The 26,380-nt window shown below is 36.2% G+C and overlaps 1 protein-coding gene across 2 annotated transcripts in view; it reads left to right on the forward strand.

Annotated features, from left to right (window-relative positions):
* ZC2HC1A (zinc finger C2HC-type containing 1A) overlaps window positions 1-21,278 on the forward strand; it is a 36,761-nt gene extending 15,483 nt beyond the window's left edge. Inside the window, exons 5-11 of one of the 2 annotated variants that reach the window (XM_067290571.1) lie at window positions 1,871-2,019; window positions 3,092-3,191; window positions 4,076-4,184; window positions 12,407-12,526; window positions 16,635-16,742; window positions 17,600-17,754; window positions 19,730-21,278. In XM_067290571.1, the coding sequence (XP_067146672.1) occupies window positions 1,871-2,019; window positions 3,092-3,191; window positions 4,076-4,184; window positions 12,407-12,526; window positions 16,635-16,742; window positions 17,600-17,754; window positions 19,730-19,890 (902 nt within the window). In that variant the 3' untranslated portion in view covers window positions 19,891-21,278. Of the gene's footprint in view, window positions 1-1,870; window positions 2,020-3,091; window positions 3,192-4,075; window positions 4,185-12,406; window positions 12,527-16,634; window positions 16,743-17,599 lie in introns of both variants that reach the window. The other variant, XM_067290572.1, reaches the window with a different exon arrangement.
* Window positions 21,279-26,380: the final 5,102 nt, after the last annotated feature.

Here is a 26,380-nt window from a genome sequence, read left to right on the forward strand (position 1 = left end):
CTATAAATATTCCCTATGTAATTCCTTCCTTTGAGTTCGCAAATGAGCAGTATTGGGGGTTCTTCTATTTCCTCTTCCGCCTTTCCTTTGAAATAGTGTTGAATAACCTGATGATGTTGAGAAGGATCTTAAGTCACCTGTATTTGCATCAAACTTGGCTGTGTATGTGTATACTGCTGGTTTGTTTGGTTAGTTTGTATTGTGGAAAGCTTACATTCAATCCTAACAGTTCTATGGGACAATAGGAACAGTATTTCCAGATAAACGTGTGTCTGACTAGTGCTAAGCATTTTACAAAAGGGTGAAGATATAATCTCTGATACTTAAAGAGCATATGCTAATCTCTTATAGTCTGATTCATTTACTTTAGTGGGCTTTGGAAGCCTTCTGTGGGAACTGAGCTGTGCCCTAGTTGAAGAAATGGTCTTTCTTGTATCTAGGTGCTTCCATCATTGCTTAATTCATGTGTTTTGACTCCCTTCTTCCCTCGCCCCCCTCTTCTTCCCTTGCATATGGCCCATCTTGGGACCTAAGCTGGTATTACTGCAGAGAAACTACAGTTCTTTTCTTTATGAGCTTCTGTCCCTTAGGGTGTAGTTTATGTACAAGTATTCTGACAGTACTGGAGACAATGTAAAAAATAATTCATTGTTATTGTCACCTGAGATTCCCATGCTGTCACTTCTGTGAAGGATTCTTGTATTCTTCCCTTGTCCTCTGTTTCCACTGCTTGTGTCATTAATCATGGTTTGGAAATGATTAAATTATTTGACTTATTTAAAATTTGTTTGTTTATTTTAAAGTATAGCTACTTAAAGCAGATCTGCTGCCGTTGGAGTAGTAATGTGTAATCTCAATCTTTCAGACTGTATAAAATATTAACTGTAATCTTAAAGGCAGTGACTGTCATCTCTCTTCTTTAATATGCCTAGAAACATACTAATTTAACCCACTATGCCAGTGTCTGTCTCTTCTGAAGTTGATGTTTGTATTTTTGAATTCCCCAGATTAGTTTTCAAAACCATACATATCTCTAGACACTGAAATATCTATCTGAAACTGCAGGCCAAACATTTTTATTTTCCAAGAACAGTATATTTTAAGGGGTATATTTCCAGTATACAGATCAGGGACCTTCAGTATCTTAAATATTAACATAGTCTTTCTATATATAATATATAAACAATAATGACATTTTCTACAAGCAGGACTGTTTGCAATGTGACTAAATACATCATGAAAAAAATAATATGACCACAATCGATCCTGTTTTGCATTTCTCTACAGATATCTCCTAATTTGGTCTGAGTTTCCTCTAATTCGGGCTTTTCTTGTCCCATTTCTGATTTTGTGTTTGATTTTTAGATTATCACTTCCAGAGAAGTGATATACCTGCTTGCAGTGGGTATTTTTCAGTTCTTTCAGAACTGTCAGAGCAAAATGAATTTGTTGTCTTTTGTTATTTGAGTGGGAAAGTTTTTAAGGCATTTTCATATCTTGACCAAGCTGAACTGCGTTTGATTTTTTTGTTTGTTTGTTTTTGTTTGTTTGTTTAGCCTTTTCTCTTCTTATGCCTCCTGCCAGCTGAGTTCCTTGCCACATTGGTCTAACTTTTTGGCCACTTTCTCTGCTGAGTAGCATCTCTCAAGCTTCTTCTGTTATCAGTCCTATCTCTGATCCTCAGCCATTCTTTTTGTTCTTATCCAGCAAATGAGAAACGTGGCTTGTGTGCTGCATGTGGGTACTAAGCTTTTCTCCACCAATCTGTATTTCATTTTCAGATTTAAGAGACCTTAATTTTCTCTGGCTTGTATGTGATCTTTAAAAGGTTGCTTTCCTACTTCCTAATGTTGGACTTTATCTTCTTAAGATTACATTCAGTGTCCATATTGCCAGAGGAGGTTTAATGAAAATGCAGCTGACAGACACATCAATTTCTGTAAGGAACAAGCAGCACGTATTACTAATAAGGGGAAACTGGCTGCTGATACCAAAGGGAAGCTTCCTACTCGAACACAGGTGAAATACAATATTTTTCTTAATTTGCAACTTTTATTTGTAAAATCAAGCTTATTAAATATTTTGTGTTGTTCTTAAATAGAATTAAATAATAATATTACCAAATAAAATAGTTACGATAGACTGAAATTAGACATCATAAGCATGGAAGAAGTTTTTGCTTTCTAATGAAAACTGGGGGGGAGGTTCATAAATCAGATGGCAGCAGTTGCAAAGAAGAAAACATAGTCAAAAATGTAATTCAGAGATTTGTGAAAATGACAGGTAAGGGTATTGTAGCAGCAGGAAGTAGAGATGGAGTATTTGTAAACAAAGTTGAATTTCTGTTCAAGTCTTAAACAGTCTTGAGGTGGATTCTGAAGTGAACAAATAAAAGGTACATGGCTGGATGACAACTGACAGCAATATCTTGGCTAATCAGAGGTTTAGATGAAGTATATTAAGCTAAGAGTTGCAGCAAAGTTATAGTGGAAGACTTCAGATGGAAAAAGTTTATGGTCAAGGAGGAGGCATGTTTTACAGTATGTAAAGCAAATAAGTGATTGAAGTATATGTGCATTTTCTTTGACGGTGGTATTGTGGGGTTTTTTGGAAACGGTGAAGACTAAAGCAGATGCAAGCACTTATGTTTCTTGCATTATATTCTCAGTCAGTGCTGAGACTGGTCCAGAGCTCGCAGGTAAAAGTAGAATTTGAAAGAAATAATAGTCTTGTCCTTGAGCATTTTTTTTAAGAAAGTAACTGATAATGAGGTGGTGATGTTAAGCTCAAGACACACTTAATGAAAAACATGAGAATAGCAGTAGAGAAATGGAAAAGACACAACAATATAATTTAATTGGAAAAACAAAGCTACCAAGTAAAGCTGGATAATCTTTCTTATTAATATCTCTTTATATGCATGAGAAAGCAAGCTAGCAGAAACCATTTGTGTAACCCCTGTATCAGAAACAAGTTAGCTAGTAACTAATTGTAGTCTGTTTTCCCATTCAGTGCCTTAGATAACTATCTATGGTGCTATATAGATAGTTTGATTAAACTGCTTAAATTTCTAGGGTGTCTTTTCTTACAGTACAAACCCACTGCGGTTAAGAAGATGCCTTCTGCAGGATCAGTACCATCATCGTCATCACGCTTACCACAGCCAAGTGGTGTTAGCAAAACTGTTGTGGGTATGAAATGAATGTTCTTTCTAAATATTAGAATTCAAACTATATAATAAAGATAGTATAATATTAATAGCTGGAAGGATTTCTACAAAGTTGCCCAGTGATTCAGACTGAAGAAATAAAAGCTTCATAGGAGGAGCTCAGTGTTACATGAGTAGCTGACTTCTGGTTTTTATGATATACTAATTTTTTATTAAATTTCTCTGTAATCTGAACAACAATCTGTAATTCTCCTAATTACATAGGTGATGACCATATCTTTTATTGTTGAAATTGATGTTCTTGTTTGCGAAAAATCATTTAAAGTAAAGCTGGAAGGAACACAGATTGGCCCCTATTCAACGAGACTCTTAAGCACATGATAGGACTGTCTTGTGTTTTATATATCAGTTTAAATTAGGGTTTTTTCTGAATTAAAACTGCAAAATCATTCAGCGAAATAATGCATAATTATATCTAATTCTGGTCTTTCGCATCAGATTTTTCTGTTGCTTAATTTTGTAACTAATTTGTATACAGAATATGATAGTGAATTGGTAAAAATATATAGAGAGGAAATGTATATTATAATTATGCAAACACTGGTCTTAATCTAATTGCAGATATCAATAGGATTCTGTACACACTTTAGGCTCCTTTTCTTAAGAAATGATGGTCTAATTTTTTTTATTAGACTACAATAGAACACATTGTCTCAGCTGGATATTTTCTGTAGATTTTCAGAATCGTACTTGTCTTTTCTTAATATCTTATATTTGCTAATATCTTGACATTTTTCAAACTGTTGTTTTGAATTTTGTGATTAAATAATTGTGTAATCAATTGTGTAATTCCAGTAGTAGGATCTTGTATTTTCTTATATTTGCATACTTGCTTTTAACTGTAAGGTGCCTCTTCAAGTAAAGCGCTATCTTCATCTGGGTCCAGTGGGAGCAAAATTCAGATGTTATCACCAGCTCATAAAAACTCACTGGGAATGGTGAACCCACAAGCAGGGTAAGTCCCTACGTAATGTTGGCATTCATTCTTTATTTCACATTTATGTTATGCTAGTTTTAAAAGAAGTATCTATGGGCTGTTTTGCTTGTGATTTTTCTACAAGCTTTAAAAGTGCAGTAGTTTGAATTCAGCCTTTACTTATATAAGCAATGAATGTAGCGAGGTTAAGTTTAAAGAAATTGGAATAGACAAAGATGCATTTTTTTTTCCAGTGTTAAAATAACAGCAAAAGAAAATCCTGAACTACCTGTGTTGCATCATATCTCTGCAACTGCTTCCTTTTTTGTGTAGTCTGCTTCCTCACTCCCATTTGCCCACCACAGCCCCCTGCTGTTTAAGAGGCAAATGAAGTGTTTGCATAAGAGAAAAGGCAAAGATAAGCACATCCTATGTAGAAGGCAGTAATGGAAACAGAAGTAGGGAGGGAGGTAAAGTGGTAAAATTATATACAGAAGTAGATTAAAAATAAAGTATACAGACGTGGCTGGAACCGTGTGTGTGTGTGTGTGTGTGTGTGTGTGTGTGTGTGTTTGGTAAAAGTGAAAAGACATTTGGCATCATTTCTTACTTTTAATCTCATTTTATTTCTATTGAATGTAAGAGGCCTCTCACTGACTAGAAAACAAATGTGATAGTATTTTCCTTGTTAGCACAAAGTCAGACACCTTCCCCCCCCATCCCACCCCCCTTCCTGTCCCAGGTTTAAAATATAGAAGACACAACACATGAATGAGCACAGATAAGGCAGTAGAAAATAGTGCATTACAACAGCAAGAAAAAGTGGTAGATCACTGGTATTTGGTCAGGGTGCTGGTATACTTAAGACCATTACTGATTTTTTTCAGCAGGGTATTTGGTAGGCACTATCTCAAAGAAGAAATTTAAGGAAGGAGTTGAGACAAATAGTGTATCTTTCCAGAAGTTTGAAGAGCACCAAGAAGCACTGAGAGAAAACACAAAATATAACAAGAACATGATTGCAGTTGTTATTGCTGATGCTCGAAGATGACTTCTTCCTGTAAAAATGAGTAGCAGATTATAAACAGATTGGAAGAAGGCTGTATAAAGTGAAGAAAAACAACTTAATGTTTGTGAGGAAGAAAAGGGACATGCTGAAGGAACTCATAAGGATGAGCAGCTTTATTAATTACACGAAGTTACTGAGTTTCAGTTTATCAGTCTTAAGTCTTTTTAATTGCACACCAGTATGAGTTGTAGCTCTGTCACCCTTCCCTCCTAACACCACGTAGTATTAGGGTGAAGTTCTGTCCTTCCTTACTCTACCCTTTCACACCAGGTCTTTCAGACACAGGCCTGAGGGAGAGTCTGACAGGTTGTCCGAGAAGTTTCTCTCCAGTGTCCCCATGGGCTTGGATCTGCAGGTCACTACTGTTTCTAGACATCTACACTCCTACCATCAGAGGATTGTACTCTGTTTACTGACTTTTTTTTTTTTTTATCTCATTCTCCTTCCCTGCCCCCTCCTGTTTCTGGACCCTCCTTTTCATCACCTTTGTACTACCCATTCTCCACCCCACTCTCCTCCCAAATAAGCAACCCCTACCTCTAGTTATGTTTTCCTCACTGGTCCCAGTTTTGCTAAGCCTGTATCCGAATTTGCTAAGTCTGTAGCCTTATATGGCGTGACTGATACGGTTACCTAGGTACAGGTGGCCTTACAAGGTTGTAGTCCCTAAAAGATCCCCCGAACTCCTCTTCAGTTATCTAGTTCACACTGCTTGCTTTACACACTTTCTAAGTCAAATCATTTGACTTGAGCCTTGATACCTCTACCTAGTGCCAATTAAGCAAGCACTTTCTTATAAGTAAACAGTCCGTGTACCAGAGCAACATGTTTTTTTTCCACATTGTGCTCTTGTGTTCACACAGCATCCTGCTTTCCCGTAGCTGCTTAATTATAAATTGTTGACCTTGACACATTCTCTAGACAGTCTCCTGGTTTCCTGCAGAGGCCCTGGCTATATGGGCCTAGTGAGCCTCTTGGCTTGTGCAAGGATGGAGGGTTTTCTAAGATGGCAGAGGATATAGTATTTTTATAGTCTGAAGGGACAGAGTTGGAAAAGTCTATTTTAGGGGAAGCAAAAGGGTTGGGAAGAGAGTGGAGGAGGTAAAGACTGTGATGTGAAATTGGTGATACAACTGGAAGCTGACGACAAAATGAGCCCTTCTCTCTCTGATGTTAAAGAAAATATCATTCAAGGAGTAGGAAGGTAAGCTGAGAGCACAAAGGTCATTGTCTCTTAGGAAAAGCAAGTAAACTTCCTATGGAAGAAAAGAAGGGAATGGCTTGAGAAGCCATCAAAAAATAGCTGGATAGTGGAACTCAGTTAAACAAGCATTAGAATTATTTACTTGAGAAATGACAGAATGGAAAGAGAGAAAATGCATGTAATAGAGAAGCTTAATTTGCATATAGGATTTCTGGTAAATAAATTAGAGGAAGCAGATGCCGAAGGAGATGCTTTTGTGCTAAGAGCCCTTGTGACAAGACTAAACAATATATATGGAGGAAAGAAAGGATGATGAGAACCACTGAACTGAATGATGGAAGAGAGCCAATTAGAAGTTGCCAGCTACTGTCATGCATGTAATTTCATATGGGTCATTAGTGGAGTCTTAACCCTTTCATTTGTTTTATAATGTGGCTTAGTAAAAGACAAGCTTAAGTAGGGGCAAACTTTCTAACGCTAGGAGTTCCCAACACAGAAAGCCCTGGGGCATGGTGAAGACTAAATAAACAGAAACTGCATGATCATCAGAACTGTGGAAAATGAATGGGAGAATTCCAGTGGCCAGGATGAAAGCCTTTGAATTTGGAAAGGAATGCTAATCTGAGTGTTAGAAAAAGAAGCAAACTGTAGCTGGAAATGGGAAAGACTTGCTATGCTGCCCTGCATGGTGAAGACCTTCACTTTTTTGTCTTGCATCAGTCTTCAGTGGTGTTCCTGCTGCTTTCTTTTCCTCTGTCTTCTCTGATGAGTTGTAAAATCAGGTAAAAGGATTCTAGATCACTGTAAGAGGCAAGAGCTCCCAAACTTAGAATTACAAACTTAAGGATACATTGCAGATGGTTGTGATGTAATCAGAGACAGTGTTAATATTCCAGAAACAATAAATCTGATGCAGTGTGAGAATAAAGGAAAGGGGAATTTCTGTGGGTCAGGGAAATGCTATAAATCAAATGTGGGCAAAAGGAAAGTATTTTTACCAGAAGCAGGTGGGATAGGGCTGGATAGGCCTAGCATTGTTACAATTGAATGTTAGCATAGGCAGAGAGGTGGAAAGTATGTGAAACTTTGATCAGTGCAGGAGGGAAGTGGTAGTACAGGGAAGAAAGAATAGGTGGAAATGCTGGTTGCACAAGAGGGTCAAGGGTAACAAGACTGGGAAAAGGAGATAATCAAATTCAAAGCAATGGAGAGAAGGAAGAAGATAATTGAGATGCAGAGGTTGAAATAAAACCTACTCATGAGTGGCAAACAAGTCTGTCTGCAAACCACAGTAAAACAAGTTAGCTGAGATTGTTTAAAGCGTATTTCTGGCTCCAGCAAGGAATCCGAGCTACCTGGAAAGGGCTTTTTCTTAGTGAGAGAGCTTCTAGTCACAGTCTGTATGGGTTTGTGACGGGGCATAGGTTTTGGTCTTCTTAACAGGGAAGGGGTTTTTGGATTTTACCAGTCAGTTTGCTCACTGGACTCATTGTCTTGTATTCTGTAATCCTCCATTTCCTCTTCTGAATCTTTTACCTGACATAGTCAAGTAAAAAAGTGGTAGTATCTGGAGAGATGTTTGCACAGGTGCTCTCTGCTCACACATGCTATAACTGCAAATAAAGTGACTTCCGGTTAGCGTAGTTCTGAGATAATGATCTCTGCTGAGAGGCAGTGAATGTTAGCTTTGCTCATAACCTGACTTAATTGCCTGCACAATTTCCATTTTTCTAAGAGGGTGAATACAATGAGTGTGTCTCTGCCTGCAGTCCTCATCACTTCTTCATTCTGAAAAATTTGTGTTCTCTTCTTGTCTTTGCCAAACAGTCCTTGTGATTTCTTGCCAGTCATACTAACCAGTCTTCTCCAGAAGGCCATTTACTGCATTGCTTTCCTAAGTATTCAACCTGGGACCTTGCAATTCTTTGTTTTTCTTTTGGCTGCTTTACATTCATTCCTGAGAACAAGTTCTGCGAAAGTAACATTGGAGCAAAGAGGTGTCAGAACACTTACCACGTTGAAAAGTTAGAACCTCAAATGGGTCACTAGTAACAATTTTGACTTAGTCTCAGTACTGGGGAAAAAAATATAGAGGCTTCTATTATAATACCTACAAAATTATATCAGGAATTGAGAAACATTTTTTCACCAAATGCTGAGGTTGGGAGGATTAAGTTGTTAATGAACTGATTTACTGAGCACAGTGTTGTACATATGTTATTTTAACAGAAGTCTTTCAAATGAAATGTCAAGAGATGGCATGACATTTTTCTTGGGTGGGAAAGGTGGGGGGTAAATATTTAAGAGACTATACACTTCTTTTGGCCTAGTTAAATTCTAGCTTGACTGTCATATTTACTGTAAGAAACGAGCTCCTGCAGTGTTAGTCATTCCTTAAGACAAACCATAATTTCATGTTTTTATGTATTTTTAATATAGATGAAATTTTCCATTTTTGCCTGGATGATGTGGTCCCAGATTTGGCACAGAGAGAGTGAGGCTTAATAGAATATAGTCATAACATGCCATTTTAAGGATGAATTATATGGATATCAGAGAGGGGGTAGTTAACTAGACACTGCTTCTTTCCATGGGATCATGGTCCCTGCTCTCTGTGGTGTGTATGTTCAGGGGCAAGAAATCCCTTTCATCTCTTCACTGGCTAGTACAACAGCCAGAAGTGATTAAAATACATAGGAATGCAGTTCTCCTCTTGCTCTTTAGATGGCACTTTTGAACTGCTGCCTGAAGCTATTGTGAAAGTAAGTGCTGACTGATGAAGCTCTTGGTGTGTCTGTTTTTAAAGGTGAATGCTAAAACGTCTTTGAGCTGTTGAAGCTCCATAAAGGAAAATTCTGTAACTTCATTTCATATTATGCTTGAATATCATCTGATAATAAAAAATGTATTTTATATGAATGGAAATGCAATCAAGTGAACTCCCTTGTATGTTAATCATTTTTACTGGGAGCAGGACAGGAGAAACAGTAGAGCGAAAATACTACTGAGATGGCACACCGCAGTATCATCAACATAAACTAGGTTAGCATTAGTGAGACTTATTCTGCACATGCTGAACTCTGCTATACGATTTTTTTTTTTTTCCTGCCTGAACAAAATAAGAGCACCTCCAAATACAAGTATTAATGGAAGTATGGCATAACAGCATCATTCCTGAATCCTAGAAAAGCAGGTGAGGATGCAGGGGTAGACTGTGACTTTGCATTGTAGTCAGTTGATGTTGAAGAACGGAGAAATGGAAAATAATTCTGCATAAATTGTAGCCGGGATTATATTTTGATAATGAATCATTTTAAGATTCTAAGTTTGATAAATCTTTTGTAGGAGTACTGAGTTTAGCACTGTATCTTCTATTACTTGTGGGGGGGAGGGGGAGTTCTAGGAAGCTGCCAGAACTAACTAAAGATCTTCATAGGGAGAACCTACTCTTTTTCTTCCTCATCCTTAGGCTAAGCAAACAGGCAAACTCCACCCCCAAATTATGCTTTCAATAGCAGAACTTAATACCCCTGTTTCTGGCCAGCCAGAGATCTTTTGCATGTACAGACTAATTTCTTTTCTCTGCTTATTTCATATAGGAAATAGTTTTTGAAGCCCCAAGAAAAAGATATATGTGGTGTTTCTTAGTATGGCAAATGAACCCTTAGTAATTACTTTATCTTTTTTATTCTTGAGATAATTTGTCCTATTTAAGGTTAAACTCACCAAAGGTATGCCTGCTGGGAATCATGTCTATTACTGACACACCCAGTACTGTGTCATATAGCTCAAATGCAACATGAATGCACACCTAACCAGCACCAGTAAACTTTAAATTACAGTTATATATTTCCCAGCAGCATATGCAGCCTTTAAAAATCTTATATCTTCAAAACTGTTCATTTCCTTTCATTAAGACTATAACTTATACAGCTTTGTTCAGTGAAAACAGATAAGTTGTCTTGGTCCACTTTGCATTTCAAAGCATTCTTATGATTGTGGTTGGTTTATTAATACATGAAAGAGCTGAGTTAACTTGGAAACTTTTTTTAAGTGTGGAAGAATACCTCAGTTCTTTATTTTGGCAGTGTCACCACCGCTGCTAGGATATTATCTTCAATATTCTATGCTCTAAGTGCTCAGAGTTCAAGGATTATGTTGATTAAATTGGTGAAGGTTCAGGAAGAGCTAAGAAAATCCTGACAGGCTAGAATATGAGTCTTGCAGTGTCAAAGGCATCAGTTTTGCTTCTCAACCTTAGGGAAATATGTAGAGAGTATGTATTTGGTCAAATGGGAATTGATCAAGCATTTCCATGTTAATTAGTTTGAACTAGAACATCTGTTTGGGAAGACAAAGTTGGGAGAACTTGCCTTACAACCCGCATTATTTGCAGGCTAAATTGTCAGACTAAATTTTCAGTGCTCCCTTCTGGCTTTATAATGCATGAATATCACTTAGCATTGTTAAATTTTTGTTTATTATATGGGGGTTTCCTTTGATGCTGTACAGATGTAATGAGAATTGCAAGGTTCGTACCAGAAGCTTTCCAAAACCTGCTGATGTTGCAAACTGTGTAGGATCTGTGCCTTTTAAAATGATGGAATTGTAGAAAGAGTATTGAAAGAAGTATGATAGGGATGTTAGAGATGCACAAGAGTATTTTGGGTTTTTGTGTGAGATAATAAAAGCTATATCAAAGATAAGTGTGTCCTTGACAGTAATAAGCTATTTGTTTAGTAATGTTTCTGGCTTTGCAGTTCATTAAGGTTGTATGACAAAAGAGTTGGGAAAACTCCACAATGATTTTAAGTGTGTGGGGGTTTGTTTTGGTTTTGGTTTTTTATTCCCCCCCCCCCCCCTTATTACTTCCCATACCTAGTAGGAAACTTACAGATAAGCAAATTAACAGTTCAGCTACCCAGGCACTTCCATTAAATTTGTCTGTTTATAGTTCTTAAATTTCAGAAAGATCAGTAAAAATGCTCTGAGATTAGAAGTGTTATTACTTTTCAGTTGGGACTTAAACCTTGCAAACTTTTTTTTGAGAATAAAAAGAAATTTCTATTTAATTCTTAATCTAGGAGTGGAAATATAGTTGAGTTTTTGCAAGTTTTACTGTATTGTTGGAGATTTAAAAAAAAAAAAAAAACTTTACTAAGAAGTCTAAATTTTTCTACCATAAGTTGTGACTTCGCAGAAGATACAGCTTTCCTTATGATGGGGAGGTGGGGGAGAGAGGTGTGTGTCCCCGTCCCCCCCCCCGATATTCTGCCAGGACTTTTTGGTTGGGAATTGTTATATATTGTATTAAAAGGAGTATTGCTTGTGTGTGTAGTGCTGTATATTCTGAGTGTTTTTTTGATATATTTAAATATAAGTTGTTTTTTGTTCAGGCTTTCCTCTGTCCTTTTCTCATTTCCATAAGAGAACAGAGAATACAAGGCATGTTACTTTATCTGGGCACTGTGTTTAGCCTTTAAAAAAAAAAAAATAGTGAAAAGTTTTCCTTCTTGCTAATTGTGAACTCAAGGTGGCTTGTACTTGCATCTTTGTTACTTCCTAGCATCTTAATAAAATTGATATGAGTTGTAAATATTAGCTCCCTTTTCTAGATGGTGATAAACTTAACATTATGAAAGCGATTGTTCAAATAAACAAAAAACAGCCCAAACCTAAGTGCATTGCACAGTTTGTGAAGATAACTAGTGTTAGTTTATAAAAAAAAAAAAAAAAAAAAAAAAAAAAAAGCATTGGAAGCCTAATCCAAATACAAGTCTATGAAATGCTCCCCTTAGGAAAGTAGAACTCTTATGTTTGCTGGAATATTAAAATCTGTTTTTGGGGGGGGTTTTTGTTTGTTTGTTTTGTAAATGGGATTTTTAATACAAAATGTTTAACTGTGACTACTTGTTTAATTTTTTTTGCTATAACTTAAATAGCAATCTAGCAATCTCCTTATGAGTACCCCTTTATATATTTTAATAGTAAGATGAACAAGTTAGGCCCACCACTGCGAACTGGAAGAGATGTGCAAAGGTTGTATGACACTGATACAAAAACAGACAGTACCGTCAAAAGACCAAATGAGTTGTTGCCTATTAAGAAGTAAGTATTACAAATCAGTGTGGTTTATTTGTTTTTCAGAAATGTTCCTCAAAAGCACTGGAATAGTAAAAATGTGATCTTGATGCATATCTGCTGCCCAGTATGTCTTCAATATAAAATGTTGTGAGAGAAGAGAATGTAATATAAGCATCTGTTTCATTTTAAATAAACTGCTTCTAATAGTAGGTTAGGAAACATGATGAAAACCATTTTCAGAATTGGTTTCTTCTGTCACTGATTCTGGATTAAGAATAATGAACTTCTATCTCTCTAAACCTGAGATAAAACTGAAGTAAGCATTTAAGAGTACAGAAGTGCCTTACAGATCTAAATCTCATAATGCTGTTTTAGTGTTATAACCAAAGCTGACCTATTTTTGAGACAGGACCAAAATATTTGGATTTGGGTTCCTATTTTAAGAAGCAAAGGGATTTAAAAAATGGCAATTTTTAGAGATACAGATTTCTTGTTTTCCTTTGCATATTTGGTTAGAGCTGTGAATGATGAGCATCCCCCAAATTAGGTCAATTTCATTTTATAATCTGTTCCTAAGATGTTGATAATTGGTCTTAGTGGCCTACTAAATATGCTTAGAGTAAGTATCATCTTTTATGCAGCCCTTAGACATAGCACCCTGACCAGACTTTTCTTCTTGAGAGAAGTTCTTTTAAAGTATAGGCACCTGTTCTGCTCTTTATAACTTCACTGTTTTGTTTGTACTTATTCAAATGCCCCCTAGAATCATGGCTTAAGTCTGCCTTCCTTACGGCAGGTTATTCAAGACGCTATATGCCGACAGTTGGGGACAAATGTCTTGTAAATAGCCACTAGCCATTGTTACATTCAGCTTTGCAATGCGGGTGACTACAATTTATGGCAAAAGTTCCTGGACTTCAGTTGGCTTGCCAGTAGTCATAAAGAACATGTTTGCGATTTAGCACAATGATAAGTAGAAGTGGACAAGCTTCTTTTACAAATTTCTTTCAGTTTTTGATTTGAGAAGTGTTGTAGTAGTTGGAATGGAATACAACTCAAGCTGTTTAGGAGAAGAGGTCCCCTTCAGTCTTGGCTCTTTTGAAATTTGGAAAGTCAGAATGCTAAATATCTTTAAAGCTATGTCTTAACTTTAAGAATTAAAGATACAGCCTCATCTGCTTCATTAATATTTCACATTATACAACTTAGAACGGCGGTTTATATATCTTTACATGAAAAATAGAACTGGACAAGTAGATGGAAGCAGCAGAGGCTGGACAGGTTGGAAGAGATCAAACTGTGGTGACAGAAGTGGAGATAATCAAGGATGTCTAGGCTTATTGGAAGACATCTTTCTCCAGAGATCAGGTTGCAACTTGAAGATGCAATTTCAAGATTTCTGTCATCAAATAGACATGAAACTCAATGCTAATCTTGTATCTAGATCTTGGGTGCATAAAGCTGTAGACAGTGGCAGTCTGCTACTTCTATTGATTTGTTCATCAAAATGGCAGAAATCATTACAGTTAATTCTAAAACAGTAACACTAAGCTTTTATATCAGACTGATAGTAGATTAGTGGTTTTGCTGAATTTTCAAAAAGCTAATTGAAAAAAAAAACCTGCAGAAATTGTACACAAAGCTACTTCAAAATTAAAGTATCCTTTTAAATCTTTAATGGATTATGTTTTAACCACTCACAGGACTGTGTGTTTCACTCAGAAAGGGTGGACAGTGCACTTTCAATGTGACTTTTCAATATTTTGTTTTTTCTACATTCAAGTTTGTGGCCCATATGCCTTACTGGACACCATTCAAACCATGTTCTTAAGATACTTTTTGATTTTTTTTTGGGGGGGGGGGAATTTCTTTAGTATGCATCTAATATTAAAGCATCAGGTGACTTTTTTCAGAATACTCAGTAGAATGAGAATATATTATCACACACATTTTACAGATATGAATGGTTGAAGTACAGGAAAGAGTAGTGGACACTTTTGAATGTTTTTCTTTTCTTTTTCCAGTTATCTAATACTATGTTCAAAACCTGTTAATTCAGTTATATTCTCTACAGATTTCAGTTTAAGAAATTATTGCTATCAGTTTTGAAGAAGATATAAGTGAGTCTACTGTTGAGAATCCAGAAAAAAGTGTGATTCATTAATACACTTTAAAAATTTGGTTTAAATTGTTTGGAATTGTCTAAATAGATGTTGGGGCACAATTCTGTTCTTTACATTATTGTTCAGTGGTCCTGTGAGATTTGCCATTTCTGTATCTGCAGTCATTTTAGTCTTTATTCACTTTTCTAGCTTCCATAACAAGTAACACTCCAGTATTTTTTTTTCCTCCACTATTAGTTCTAATGAATTTTACTTAAGGAAAGGTCCATCCTCAGTGTAAAGTGTGATGGAGGAAATAATACCCCATAGTATATTTAGAATCAGTACTGTCATGCATGCTTGTAACAGCTTATTTTAGGCCATACTTAGAAGCTTTATCCTGGAATTCTGTAGCTTCTGGAAGACTGACATTATCACTTTTAATAGGTTTGAATTGTTTTATAGCTTATGAAATGCTTTTGAGTCTGTAGAGTTTTAATGAAATCCTCTTTAGACTATCCTTGTTAGCTAGATAAGAGGGCAGACAGGAGAACTGAAGGAGAGAGCTGGTGTCCTGCCACGTGTTCCAGAACCTTTGAGCATTGGAGACATTTCCAATCTACCTTTTGTAGGCAGATGCCATTCCTATTGAACTTGAGTGCTGGAATTATGTGTAATTTCACCTAGTTTGATCTTTAAATTTAGTTCCTCATTGCACTGTTTTGTGCTTAATCATTTGGTCACTTTTCCATTGAAGTGTTCAGGTAACTGGTTCTAAATGGATGACACTGAAAAGCCCTCCTTAGCCTTTGCTGGTAACATGGGGAAAGATGTGCTTTGTAAAATTCAAAAGATACTGCATTGTTCCTCTGTTTTAGTGTTCCATTTGAAATTACTGAAGCTGAATGCATTTCCTTATATACTCTTGAAAATCAAGACAAAGTTGTTCATAATTCTGAGAGGAGCAATTAGTTCATCTGGGTTTTTGTTCTTGATTGGGCTCTTGGTGAATAAAACTTTTTAAACAGAATATTGGTTTAACTTTTTTCATGTCTGTGAGCTAGTCCCATACTTAAGTTTCATTTATACATTAGTGTTTAAGAATGGGAACAATAAAAAGATACTGGTGTGTCATGCATATGATAATATAGTCACTGAAGTCTAGCAAAAGAAGAAATCTTGGTGTATGGTAATTCTCTTGAACAATACAGAAAAGCTTTGTCTTTGGTCCCTGATAATAAAAGGATGTCCCTTCCCACTTCTCTTCTTAGTGCTGCTCGAGTTTTCAGGGGATTCTGATGATTCTGTTCTCATCAGAGCAACCAGTGAGATTTTGTGGGTGTTTAGGATGTGCTGTTGACTGCATACTAGCTTCTCATAAAACCCTCTTGAGAGTAGCTTTCACAACTGTGTGGTCATACTATTGAAGCCATCTGTAAAAACACTGTGGCAAGCTCTTAATATTTATGCTTAGGAGAAAAAGTGACTGCCAAGCATCGTCTGAGATGTATCCATGCTAAATAAAGTGTGTGTCTAGGAGGAAAAAGTCATGTGACTAACTTCATATTAGTAGCAGAAGGCTGTGAGTGTTGTATCCTTTCTAAATTATTTTTGCACTATTGAGGCCTGCAGTTAGCTGCTTTTTATTTCTCTGAAAGCCCTGCCAGTGCTATAAAGCGACTTGTAGTCTGTCAGGGAAGACATGCGAACATACTAAACAAACAATCAATAGTGTGTGCTCTACCTGTATGATAGTGTGATAGCAATTTCCTTCCCATTCATGCATTTCATTTGCTAAGCCTTTTAGCTTGTGTCTTTATAAGACTTAAGTATTTATTTTCAATCCAAGTCATATTAGTTCATGCCAAAGCTCTTCTGTCTGCTATTCGTAGGAAATAAGGTATATTATTTATACAGTGAATTGATGTGTAGATTGTTGAACTCATCTATTTTTTTAATAATTTGTAAATATGTATTCTTTTATATACTCCTGTATGTATATAATTGACCAAATATCTATTCTGTTTTAGAGGCACAACAAAAACACGGACATCAACCCCTCCTAGTGTGGCAAGAGCCATGAGCACTGGTGCTTTAACAAACAAAAGAAAAACTAGTAATTCAGAAAGTTACTCAAGGTAGCTTTTAATTTTGTGGGTTTTGTCAGTAATAAAAACTTCATTTAAAGAGAGTATTCTTACAGGAAAAGTTGGAGAAAATACTGTTCTCTGCAGTTAATGGGTAACTTATGGTCCATATTATTTGCCATATTTAAGACACTCAGAATGTATTTTGCATGTTTACCATCCTAACATAACATCACTTTCATCAGCCATCCCAGATATGATATGCCCAGATAGCATCAGAAATGCCACATGCTTCTTAGAAGTTCTTGAAAAAATGGGTGACTGGATCTTTCAAATAGGAAGTGGATGGGTTTTTTGGGAGGAGAATTGTTTTTTGTTGGTATGCTTTCTTTTTTAAGACGATGATTTGGAAGCTGAGAGAATGCTGAGTAGGTGTAGTTCTGCAGTTATGGATCCTAAAGCAGTTACCGAAGGGCCTAGCATTCTGCCTTTGCAAACATTATTAGTTGAAGTCAAGTGAAATTTGCATGTTCAGCACAGAAAATTTTCTGGTGCCTGCCCTTTTAAAGCGTAGGGGAAGAAAAATGTAGTGCAGGGTAAGCAGCTTTCTTATGCTGAAAAGCTAAGTTTTAAGTTTTGAAACTCTGGTTAATATGACTAGTGCCTCAAATATGTGATCCTGCTCCTGAAATTTTGGCATTTTGTTTGTTTCCTTATAGGGAAGGAGGATATCTGGAGATACGTAGGGGAACTGGGGAGAAGTCATAATGTATACTACTGTAAATAAATAGAAAGTGTAAGAATGAAACTAGATAACAGTAGTAATTCAATGCAAAGGTTAACATAAATTTTCATTAAGTTATACTGAACTGCGTTACAACGAATGCTTTTTATCTGGTGATTTTCAGGTCTGATGGTAAAATTGGGTATGATAGTGGAGACTACCCATCCTCAGTCAATGGAGGAAGTTCAAAGAGCAGCGAAGGCAATTCACCTGTACACTTATCAAAATTCTGTCATGAATGTGGAACAAGGTATCCGGTGGAATGGGCAAAGTTTTGCTGTGAGTGCGGAATTCGAAGAATGGTTATGTGAACACATTCTGAAAAGCAAAAAAGAAAAGAACCAGAGAATGTCTACTACATACCGCTGCATGGAAAGCTAGAGCACGCCTTCCAGTTAGAGTTCATGCTGCAAACATATTGAAACATCATATTGTAGCTTTCTGAGTGCAATCTTCTGGTTACACAGTAATTTATATATAAATATATATACTGTATATAAAAATAACAACAGGTACCTAAAACTGTGCCATTCAAGGAAATACTCTTTAATCTCTGTTGGAAATATTTTAAATTAAGATAGAAATATGCTAAGTAACTTAGGTAGCAGAAATGGTTCAATTTTTTTTTTCCCTATGTAATTCTGCCAGAAAAAACATTATTTATATTGTCTATGTGGTGCTTCACCCATAGGAAACTAGCCATGAAGAACTTGGGCTTTGGAGGTGTCTCTGAGAAGGAATTTCCTTCTTATGTGACAGTAACCTGGGAAGTGACTGTCTAAGTCCTAAGTGAAAACAACATGAGCAACACATTATAAATTCCTATTTAAAAGTACCAAAAAGATTGGATCCATCTAATCTCTTTAACAGTAGTATCCTAACTGGACTTTCTAATTTTTCTCTGGGTTTTCTTAATGAATCAAATAAAGAGGAAAAACTGTCTGAAAAGTCTATTCAAATATAAGAAAACCTGGATTTTTTAGGTAGCTTTCCACATTCTGTTTTTGAATAGGAACCAATTAATATTTTTATGTATTTATAAGGACAAATACGGTATCCTCATTTTAATAAGCTCCTTTTGTTCAGAAACACTTGTCTTCCTCCTCCCATGCTCCACCATGACCGGTATATCCAAAATCTCCTTGCTCTGTGTCTTGAAAGGTTTCCAAAGGTCCTGCTCTTTTTCTCTTCCCTAACTTCCTGAAGGAAGGACAAAATCTATACTTATCCTATCTATAATGTTGAATTCTTGTTTTAAAAACAGCCTTCTTGATTTATCCAATACAAAAAAAATCCATAAAAATGTTATTAGTACAGTAGAATTTGATATAAATAGTCACTCTTTTTTATTCTTATTCCTGTGCAAATAGCACAGCTTATGTACGAGTGCATAGTGGAGTCACTGTGCTCCATGCGTTTATATGTTAATACCTAACCTGTTTTCTTTCAATCTTGTATATTCTTGGGATCTGAATAGCAGCTGCTTGAAGTCAGTAACAAACCTAGCATTAATTCATTGGGAAGAAGGATCAGGCCCTGTAATTTTTTTGTTGTTTTGATATATTATGTCATTTATAAAACATTCACAAGCTGAATCACTTCACTTGTATCTGAATGTAGTAATTTATTTTTTGTGAATTTTTATTTTGAAGTAATAATACCATCTTAGTTATGCGTGGAAGAACAATCTGAAAAGTTAATTGTGCCTTCCCCACAATAAATATACTTTCTTTGTCAGAAATGGTTACTTCTAGCTCACGAACACCATTAGTATCAATTTATATAATTTTTATGAAATCATACTTTGTAGCTTTTGCAATATGTACTGCAGTATTGCATCCTAGTAATGTGATTGTAGATAACAATCACAGATTTTGAAAGTGCAAACAATGGGGCCAATTACAAAGAAAGATTGAAGAAAAACATCTCCAAAGCATATACTAGTCTTGGAGAATGTTTTAAGAACCTCGATGCTGTCACATTACAGGCCATAAACTATTGATGGTTTAGAACTAGTTCAATAGTTTGGAATTGTCTTACACTTTTTATTGAAAGTTATTTCTAGAAATTATCCTTCTGTTCAGTGTAGTCTTGTTTTTTCATAATTGCATAAACTGACTATCGAATATGATAGAATGGATAACTTGATGATAGATAGACCTGACAAATCTTAGCCAAATTAGGTTCTAGGATCCATGTTTTGGAATGTTCATATCTGTACCTGAAAAACTGAAATTCTGCATCCTTTGCATAGATAAACCTGCTCTAGAAAATTTGCTCTGGACTTGGGTCATGGAGGTCTGCAGACTGAAAATCATTGGAAGTTATGGGTGCCCATCACAAAAGGTGCAAGTCCAGAACACATTTGATCAACCAGTGCATCTATCAAGGAATCAATCCCTTTATCTGACCTAATGACCTTCCAGTTCTTGTTTCTGCTGGAAAAATGTTTTTTTACCATTTATTAAGAATGTATTCTTCAAAGGGAGAGCTTAATAAGGAAATGTATTCCAGGTCTACAAGGTGTGTGTGTGTATTGTTGGTTGGTTGGGTTTTTTTTTTTTTTTTTGTAATTCCCTGAATGAGGTGAATGGATTTGTTGGGAAAATAAGGGAAAAAAAATACTGATAGTTTCTGCTTTGAATTGCAAGTGGCAGGTTTCCCAGTTCTATGCTCGCTGTATGTGGATTGATTCAACTTCTGCTTTTTGAGTTGTTTGTATAACCCTGTGCTTCCAAGGCAGCATTTAGTAAATTACTCGAGTGACATATCATTTACTTTGTTTACACTTCTATGATTTATAGCAAGAACTAAATGGTGGATTAACCTGGAGTGAAAGAAGAGTTTTAAAAAGAGTTCTTGAACTTTTTAATTTGGCTTTGCAAGAAGGTTATTGAAACAAAAATGACTGTTGATAGAGTAATATTTAATAATGTGCATGAGTTTGAATCTACAATAAAGATAAGCAGACAATGAAATACAATTGACCATCAGAGGCCTAGTGTATTTCCACTTGAGCTCAACTGTTTTGTCACTGAATTACAGGTTTCTAAAGTACTTGATGTTATCGACATAGACTGTAGACAAGTTATCAGCACTTACTGCTGTATTTCCATATAAATGTTTATTAGCAAACGGTAGGTTTGTTTTCAGAATGCCCTTGCAGAACTGCATATGAATAACAGATTCGTTTTAATATTTAAGGAAAAAATAGACTGGTAAGGAGAATGAGTAAAGATTCTGAATCAAAGTCTTTAGATACTTTACATGTGTCAGAAAAATTCTACTAACAAGACCTAGGGACATCCGTGTCCTCCTGCCTGAACTCTTCCTCCTGCCTCTATGCCTTGGTTTTCATGGGAGGGAAAAACCTGGATACATGTGCTGAAAATATAGTTTTCCAAAATGTCCCAGGAATCCAGATTTCAATAACTGTGAAGATAAAACCCTTGGATGAATCCTGGTGCGTGTGCACTGATAAGTTTATATGTAACCAGTGTCATTCTCTGGATGTGCTGTTGACTTGAGAGATGTTTATGTTAAAAGCCTGAATTCTCTAGATTTAACGTGTAAAGTTAGGATGATATGACTACTCCATTTAACATTGTCTTTCCAGTTGTGTGTGTATATATAGTGTGTGTGCGCATGCACATGTTTATTTTGTGAGAACTCTTAAGTTTTACAGATACAAAAAAAAAAAAATCACTAAAGCAGCGTTAATACAAGACAGGACCAAATGCTACTGGAGGATTATGTAGCCTCAAACAGCTGACTAATATAGTCAATAAATATTTAAAGTGTTACTTGTTGATGTGATTATTCAAATGTTACCTGTTTCAACATATGACCCTATGACAGAATTTCTTTTACTGTCTGTCATTATATTTTTCTAATGTACTTGCTATGGCTCTTCCATTCGGGAGGAAGAAAAAAAGGGGGGGGGGGGGAGTCAGTGGAATCCTGTAAGAAAAAGAAAGAAGGCTATTGCTGGGGTCCTACGTGAGGGTGTTTGCATACCTGATCTGAATTCCTTGTGAATATCTTACATATATAGGACGTGTCTATGTGCTAAAAAGGAATGCAGCAGCATTGGAACTGTACTGACGAAGTGCAATGTGGTATTGAAATATACCAGCTTCAGTCTTGAAAACAACATAGCATAAGCCCTAATCTTTATATGGCTTTTCTCTTACACAGAGTAATACTTATGCATGATACTCATTCCAGTTTCTGAAACTACCTGGGGTATCCCTACAACATACAGCAAGTGTAGTTATGCCCTCAATCTTATGCACCACTCCAGGAAAGTGAGAATGGGGAGGTGCTTTACCACCATTTCGGCTCATACCTATCAAGTAAGCATCTACGCGGAACTTTTCAAATTTGCCAAAGGGACTTGGAGAGCCATTAAACTTCCACAGATGGATTGGAAAAGCTCAACCTGGCTGAACTCTTGTCCGGGAAGGAGACGTACTGGTGGTTGGAGCTCTCCATGGTGCTTTGATGCTGAGCCTGCTCTTGCAGCACAGTGGCAGCGGCTGCACGAGCTCTTCTGCACAGGTCGCAGGTAGCAAGGAACACAGAGTAATAACTTAAAAGTGTATTTTAAAACCTGAGCCAATATTTGAACATCATGAAAGTCCTTAGTCACCTGGGTGGAATTTGTTTCTAATTCACCGTTGCAACCAGGAGCGAGTGTCTGACATGCAATGTGTGAAGAGAACTGTTTCATGATGCACATGTATCAAATCACTGGAAGGAGATATGACTGCAGTTGTTTAAATGCTAATGAACAAGGCATGTAGCAGCACACATGGATGTAGGCAGTGTAATTAGTCTGTTAAGTGTAGAATGAAATGGCATTGTCCACATACTACAAAGTTCTCAAGAAGTGCTAGTTATCCATTGCATTGATTCTGAATCTGTATAACAAGAACAAAATTGTTACAAGTTTTAATAAAATTTTGCTGACAAAATTGTGTTTTTAAGAGCACTTGTTGCAAATATTTAACCTTTTCAGTTTTACTAAGCTATGAATAATTATCTGGGTTGTGTGAGAGGATGGAATTTTCATTTGATGACATTGTTTTAATTTTAAAACAAAAATAGTTTTCTTTTTTGCCTTTAAAGAAGTACAGCTTATTCCAATTTGTGATGATTTTGTTTGCTTTTTTTTTTTTTTTTTCAACCTGATGAGTAAGGTTTAAGTATCAAGTCACCTAATTCTGTTGTTGCAAGTAATGTTAGGTAGAAATTTCTTAGCTATGTTCAGCAGTTCTTTCTAATATGCAAAATATAAGGGATTAGTCTTTCATATTAATGTATTTTTTTACTTTTTTTTTTTCAAAATAATGCTTTTCTGGAGGATTCCACTTAGCCCTATTTCATGTTGCCAGAAAACAGCCTATTTAGATTTTAATTTAAATAATAATGTTTCCTCTTTACAAAAGTAATTAATACCAGCATCATTTTTCTCCAATGAAAACAGTAATTTTTGAGTCTGCAAATCAAATATTCAGTTTGATACAACTGAATATTGAACTTAAGTTCAAAAAAATGATGCATGGTTTACTATTATTCTACGTTTGTATTTGTGTTTCTGGCAGAAGTGTGGAGGGATTTGGCCTTGATTCTGTAAAGTGCTGAATATTCCACAACTCTTATAATACCTATCTTAAATGACTACTCTAACTCTCTCACTGCTCATCTGCCATGTGATACTTAGTATGCATTTTCATAAGCAAAAAACATCAGTTTATTTATTGGTGTTCCATGTTTTTATATGAATTGTTTATTCATTTATTTGAGGTGATTAAATTTGTCAGCACTGCATTTGTTATGTTTGCTTTGCACTTCAGTCTGCCGAATAGTTGTGTTTGTGACCATCCAGTGTTTTTTTTGTTTGTTTGTTTTTTTCAGAATGGCTGAGTTTGCTTGCATCTTATTGGATATATTAAGTTTGTTTTAAAGTGTCAGTTGTGTTTTAATTCATAAATGTAAATCATTACCTAATGCTGACTTGCCACTTGTAAACAATAAAGTGAATATGCCTATAAAACTTTTTGCAGTGCACACATCTTTGTAGCCAAACATGAATTTGTCTTAAATTAAATACACTGGGATACATAATACCATTCAACCTTACAAATAGCATGAAGTTCATAGTCTGAAGGAAACCAGACCTAACATGAGGACTATCTAGTGTTTTTTCCTAGTGGTTGGGAGACAACTGCTTTAGTTATGTTTTCAAAGGATAATAGTTTTCATTATTTTTTTTATTCACTTGAAAATGTGAATTAGATTTCTCAGTCACCTTGAAAAATGCTCTGTACCAAATATTTAAATTAGTATGATCTGCTCATATAAAGTTAATCTCTGTATTTCTTCTTCCTGACTCTGTGGAGAGTTCAGGTTATGTCAAGCTTATCATTGTGATACCTGTAGTTAAATCATTCTTTAATAAAGCTGCTAAGATAGAATAGGTAACCTGAACTCAATCTGGGTTTGTTCTTTCTGCCTCCTGAAGTTAGAGCACTGTTTTGTTGGTGAAATGATGAATCACTAATGTGTTCGTGTCAGGAAAAAAGCAGAAGTTACATTTTTCCTGTAAAACTCACTCATGTGAACAGAAATTGTAATAAGGGGTTAGGTTGCTTTTTTTTTTTTTTTTTTTTTTTTTTTTTAAACACTGAGTCGAGACCAGTTCCTCTTTTCTTTCCTCTTTTTAGGAGAAAGTTCCTCCTGGTGGCTCTTTTGTTTACTCCACCACACCCTCTTCGGAGGAAATCACGTACATTTTCCCATTGTTCTGGATGAAATTCATCTGCATGCCAAGGGACTGCAAAATCTTGTCACTACTGAGATACAGCCCCCCTGCTGGACTATTGCCATGCTGGCTTCCTCTTTATTCTAGTTCATCACGAATCATTCCAGTAGCTGCTGAATGAACCCTCTTGCTATCTGCAACCCACCTTTCCAAGCCAACATCTCTTTTGCTCAGCACAAAGCTGAAGAGGAGGAACTGGAAGGAAATGTAAAACCAGCCAGGAGACATTACTCCTGCATCTTTAACTAAAGAACAGCAGCTGTAATACACTTGCTTGATAGTGTAAAGTGAGATTTGGACCTTCTCTTCCAGTTGACCTGCCTAGATCTGACTACTTAAACACCAGAAGTTCTTCCTTCTCATTATAAACAGCAGAGCACCAAACTCCCTCTTACTGTTGGAAATTATTCAAAGTGCAACATTAACTTGCTCACGGGGGTTAATCATCGCTTCTTGCTTAATTCTTGCAGTCCCTTGCAACAACAGTGCTAAAATTCCTGTAACTAAATTAAATACCCTTCTTGTCCTCCCTTGCCACCTTCCTCTAAGTTTAATGCATTTCTAAACCCCAGGTTTGACCTACTCATGTTCCTTCTTTGTACTAGCCTAATTTAAAAAAATCTGTTCAACCCAGAGATGCTGCTTTTTTTTCACTCCTTAATCTGGATTTTGTGAAAGGGAAGTAGGAGTGGTACCCTGCAAGGTTCTCATTCCTTAGCCCATTTCCTGCAAAGCAGTTTATTTTTGTCACGTTCATAATTTCAGGAAGGCTATACAAGTTTCTCAAATGGAAGGGAAGAAAGGAAAGTGCAAGAGTCACTGTGCTTAGCAGTTAGCCTTTGCCCCTAAGTGGCAACTCAGGAATCTTGGCAGTAAGAATCAGGCAGGCAGAATATTTAAGAGAAGCAATAAGAAAACACACACTTCAATAATCTCTCAATTTAAATTTCTGCTCTGGATCTAAGCTTGGCTTTTCCTAGGGATAGGCCAGAAACTGCCTGATTTGCCTTAGATTTAAGTTGTGAGCTGCTGTGTAAGTCATCTAAATAGACTTTGTGATTTCAGTTTTATAGCAGCTAATATTGCACCTTTGTGTTTTTCTGTTAATCCCCACTGACCTTTCCTTGCCAGTAGTGGTCATTAGGAAATAGATCTTGCCTTTCAAGTGTTCCTAAATTTCCAAAAAACAACAGCTGTCCTTCAGCAACAGAGACAAATTTAGCCTGCAGCAACGTGGGACTTCTTTCAGTAGGAAGGATTTCTAGAGAAGCCAGTACAATAGTGATTGCAATCTCTTACCTGCAGTATGATACTAGGAAATCTGTTTCCTTTTACTTCCCCCTCCCCGTCACTGCTTGGAGTGAAAGCTGGAATGACCTCATACAGCAGGAGATAAAGAGAAAATGTGAAGGTCTCAATCACAGTTTTACAAAGATGCTACTCCTAGCCAAGAGGTCTAGCCCATGAATAGGTGGTGAGGGGGAGGGTATTCCAGGAAAGCATCACAGTGTGTTTGTCTTGCTTTTGACCTCTTTCCTCAGCATCGGCAGGAGGGCGCACTGGGTTACATGGATTTAGTATAGCAGATGTTATTCCAGTCAGAGGAGATCGATGCAGTTCTTTGAAGTGCATCCCATCATTACAAGCAGGTCTTTGTTCTGAATATCAATGTTTTCTGTCAGTAGTTCCACCAAAAACTTCTTTTAGCATAGATAAAACAATATATGTTTCCCTAACTCTGAACCATGAAACAACAGCTGCCTTAATTGAAGATTTCCAAAAACATTTAGCCCAAGGCAGGCACCTGATATGGAAATGTCAGCCTAAAGTGTTTGGCCAAGTTATAAGCAAATCACAAAATGGATCTTTTATAATTGGAAGTGCCAAGCAGCTGGAGGCTATATTACCAGCTCTGCTTTTAATAATTAGCTGTGCAAAAAGCTGAAAGGGGAGTATTGATGCCCCAAAATACAACAATCCAATTCCATAGAAGACAAATATTTTATTACCAAAGGAGTTATAATATCAAAGTAAGAAACTGCAAAAGAGTTACAAACATCTATAAAAATACCTCTATTT

This window comes from Apteryx mantelli, chromosome 2 (genome assembly GCF_036417845.1).
Source record: "Apteryx mantelli isolate bAptMan1 chromosome 2, bAptMan1.hap1, whole genome shotgun sequence".
NCBI classification, from domain to species: domain Eukaryota; kingdom Metazoa; phylum Chordata; class Aves; order Apterygiformes; family Apterygidae; genus Apteryx; species Apteryx mantelli.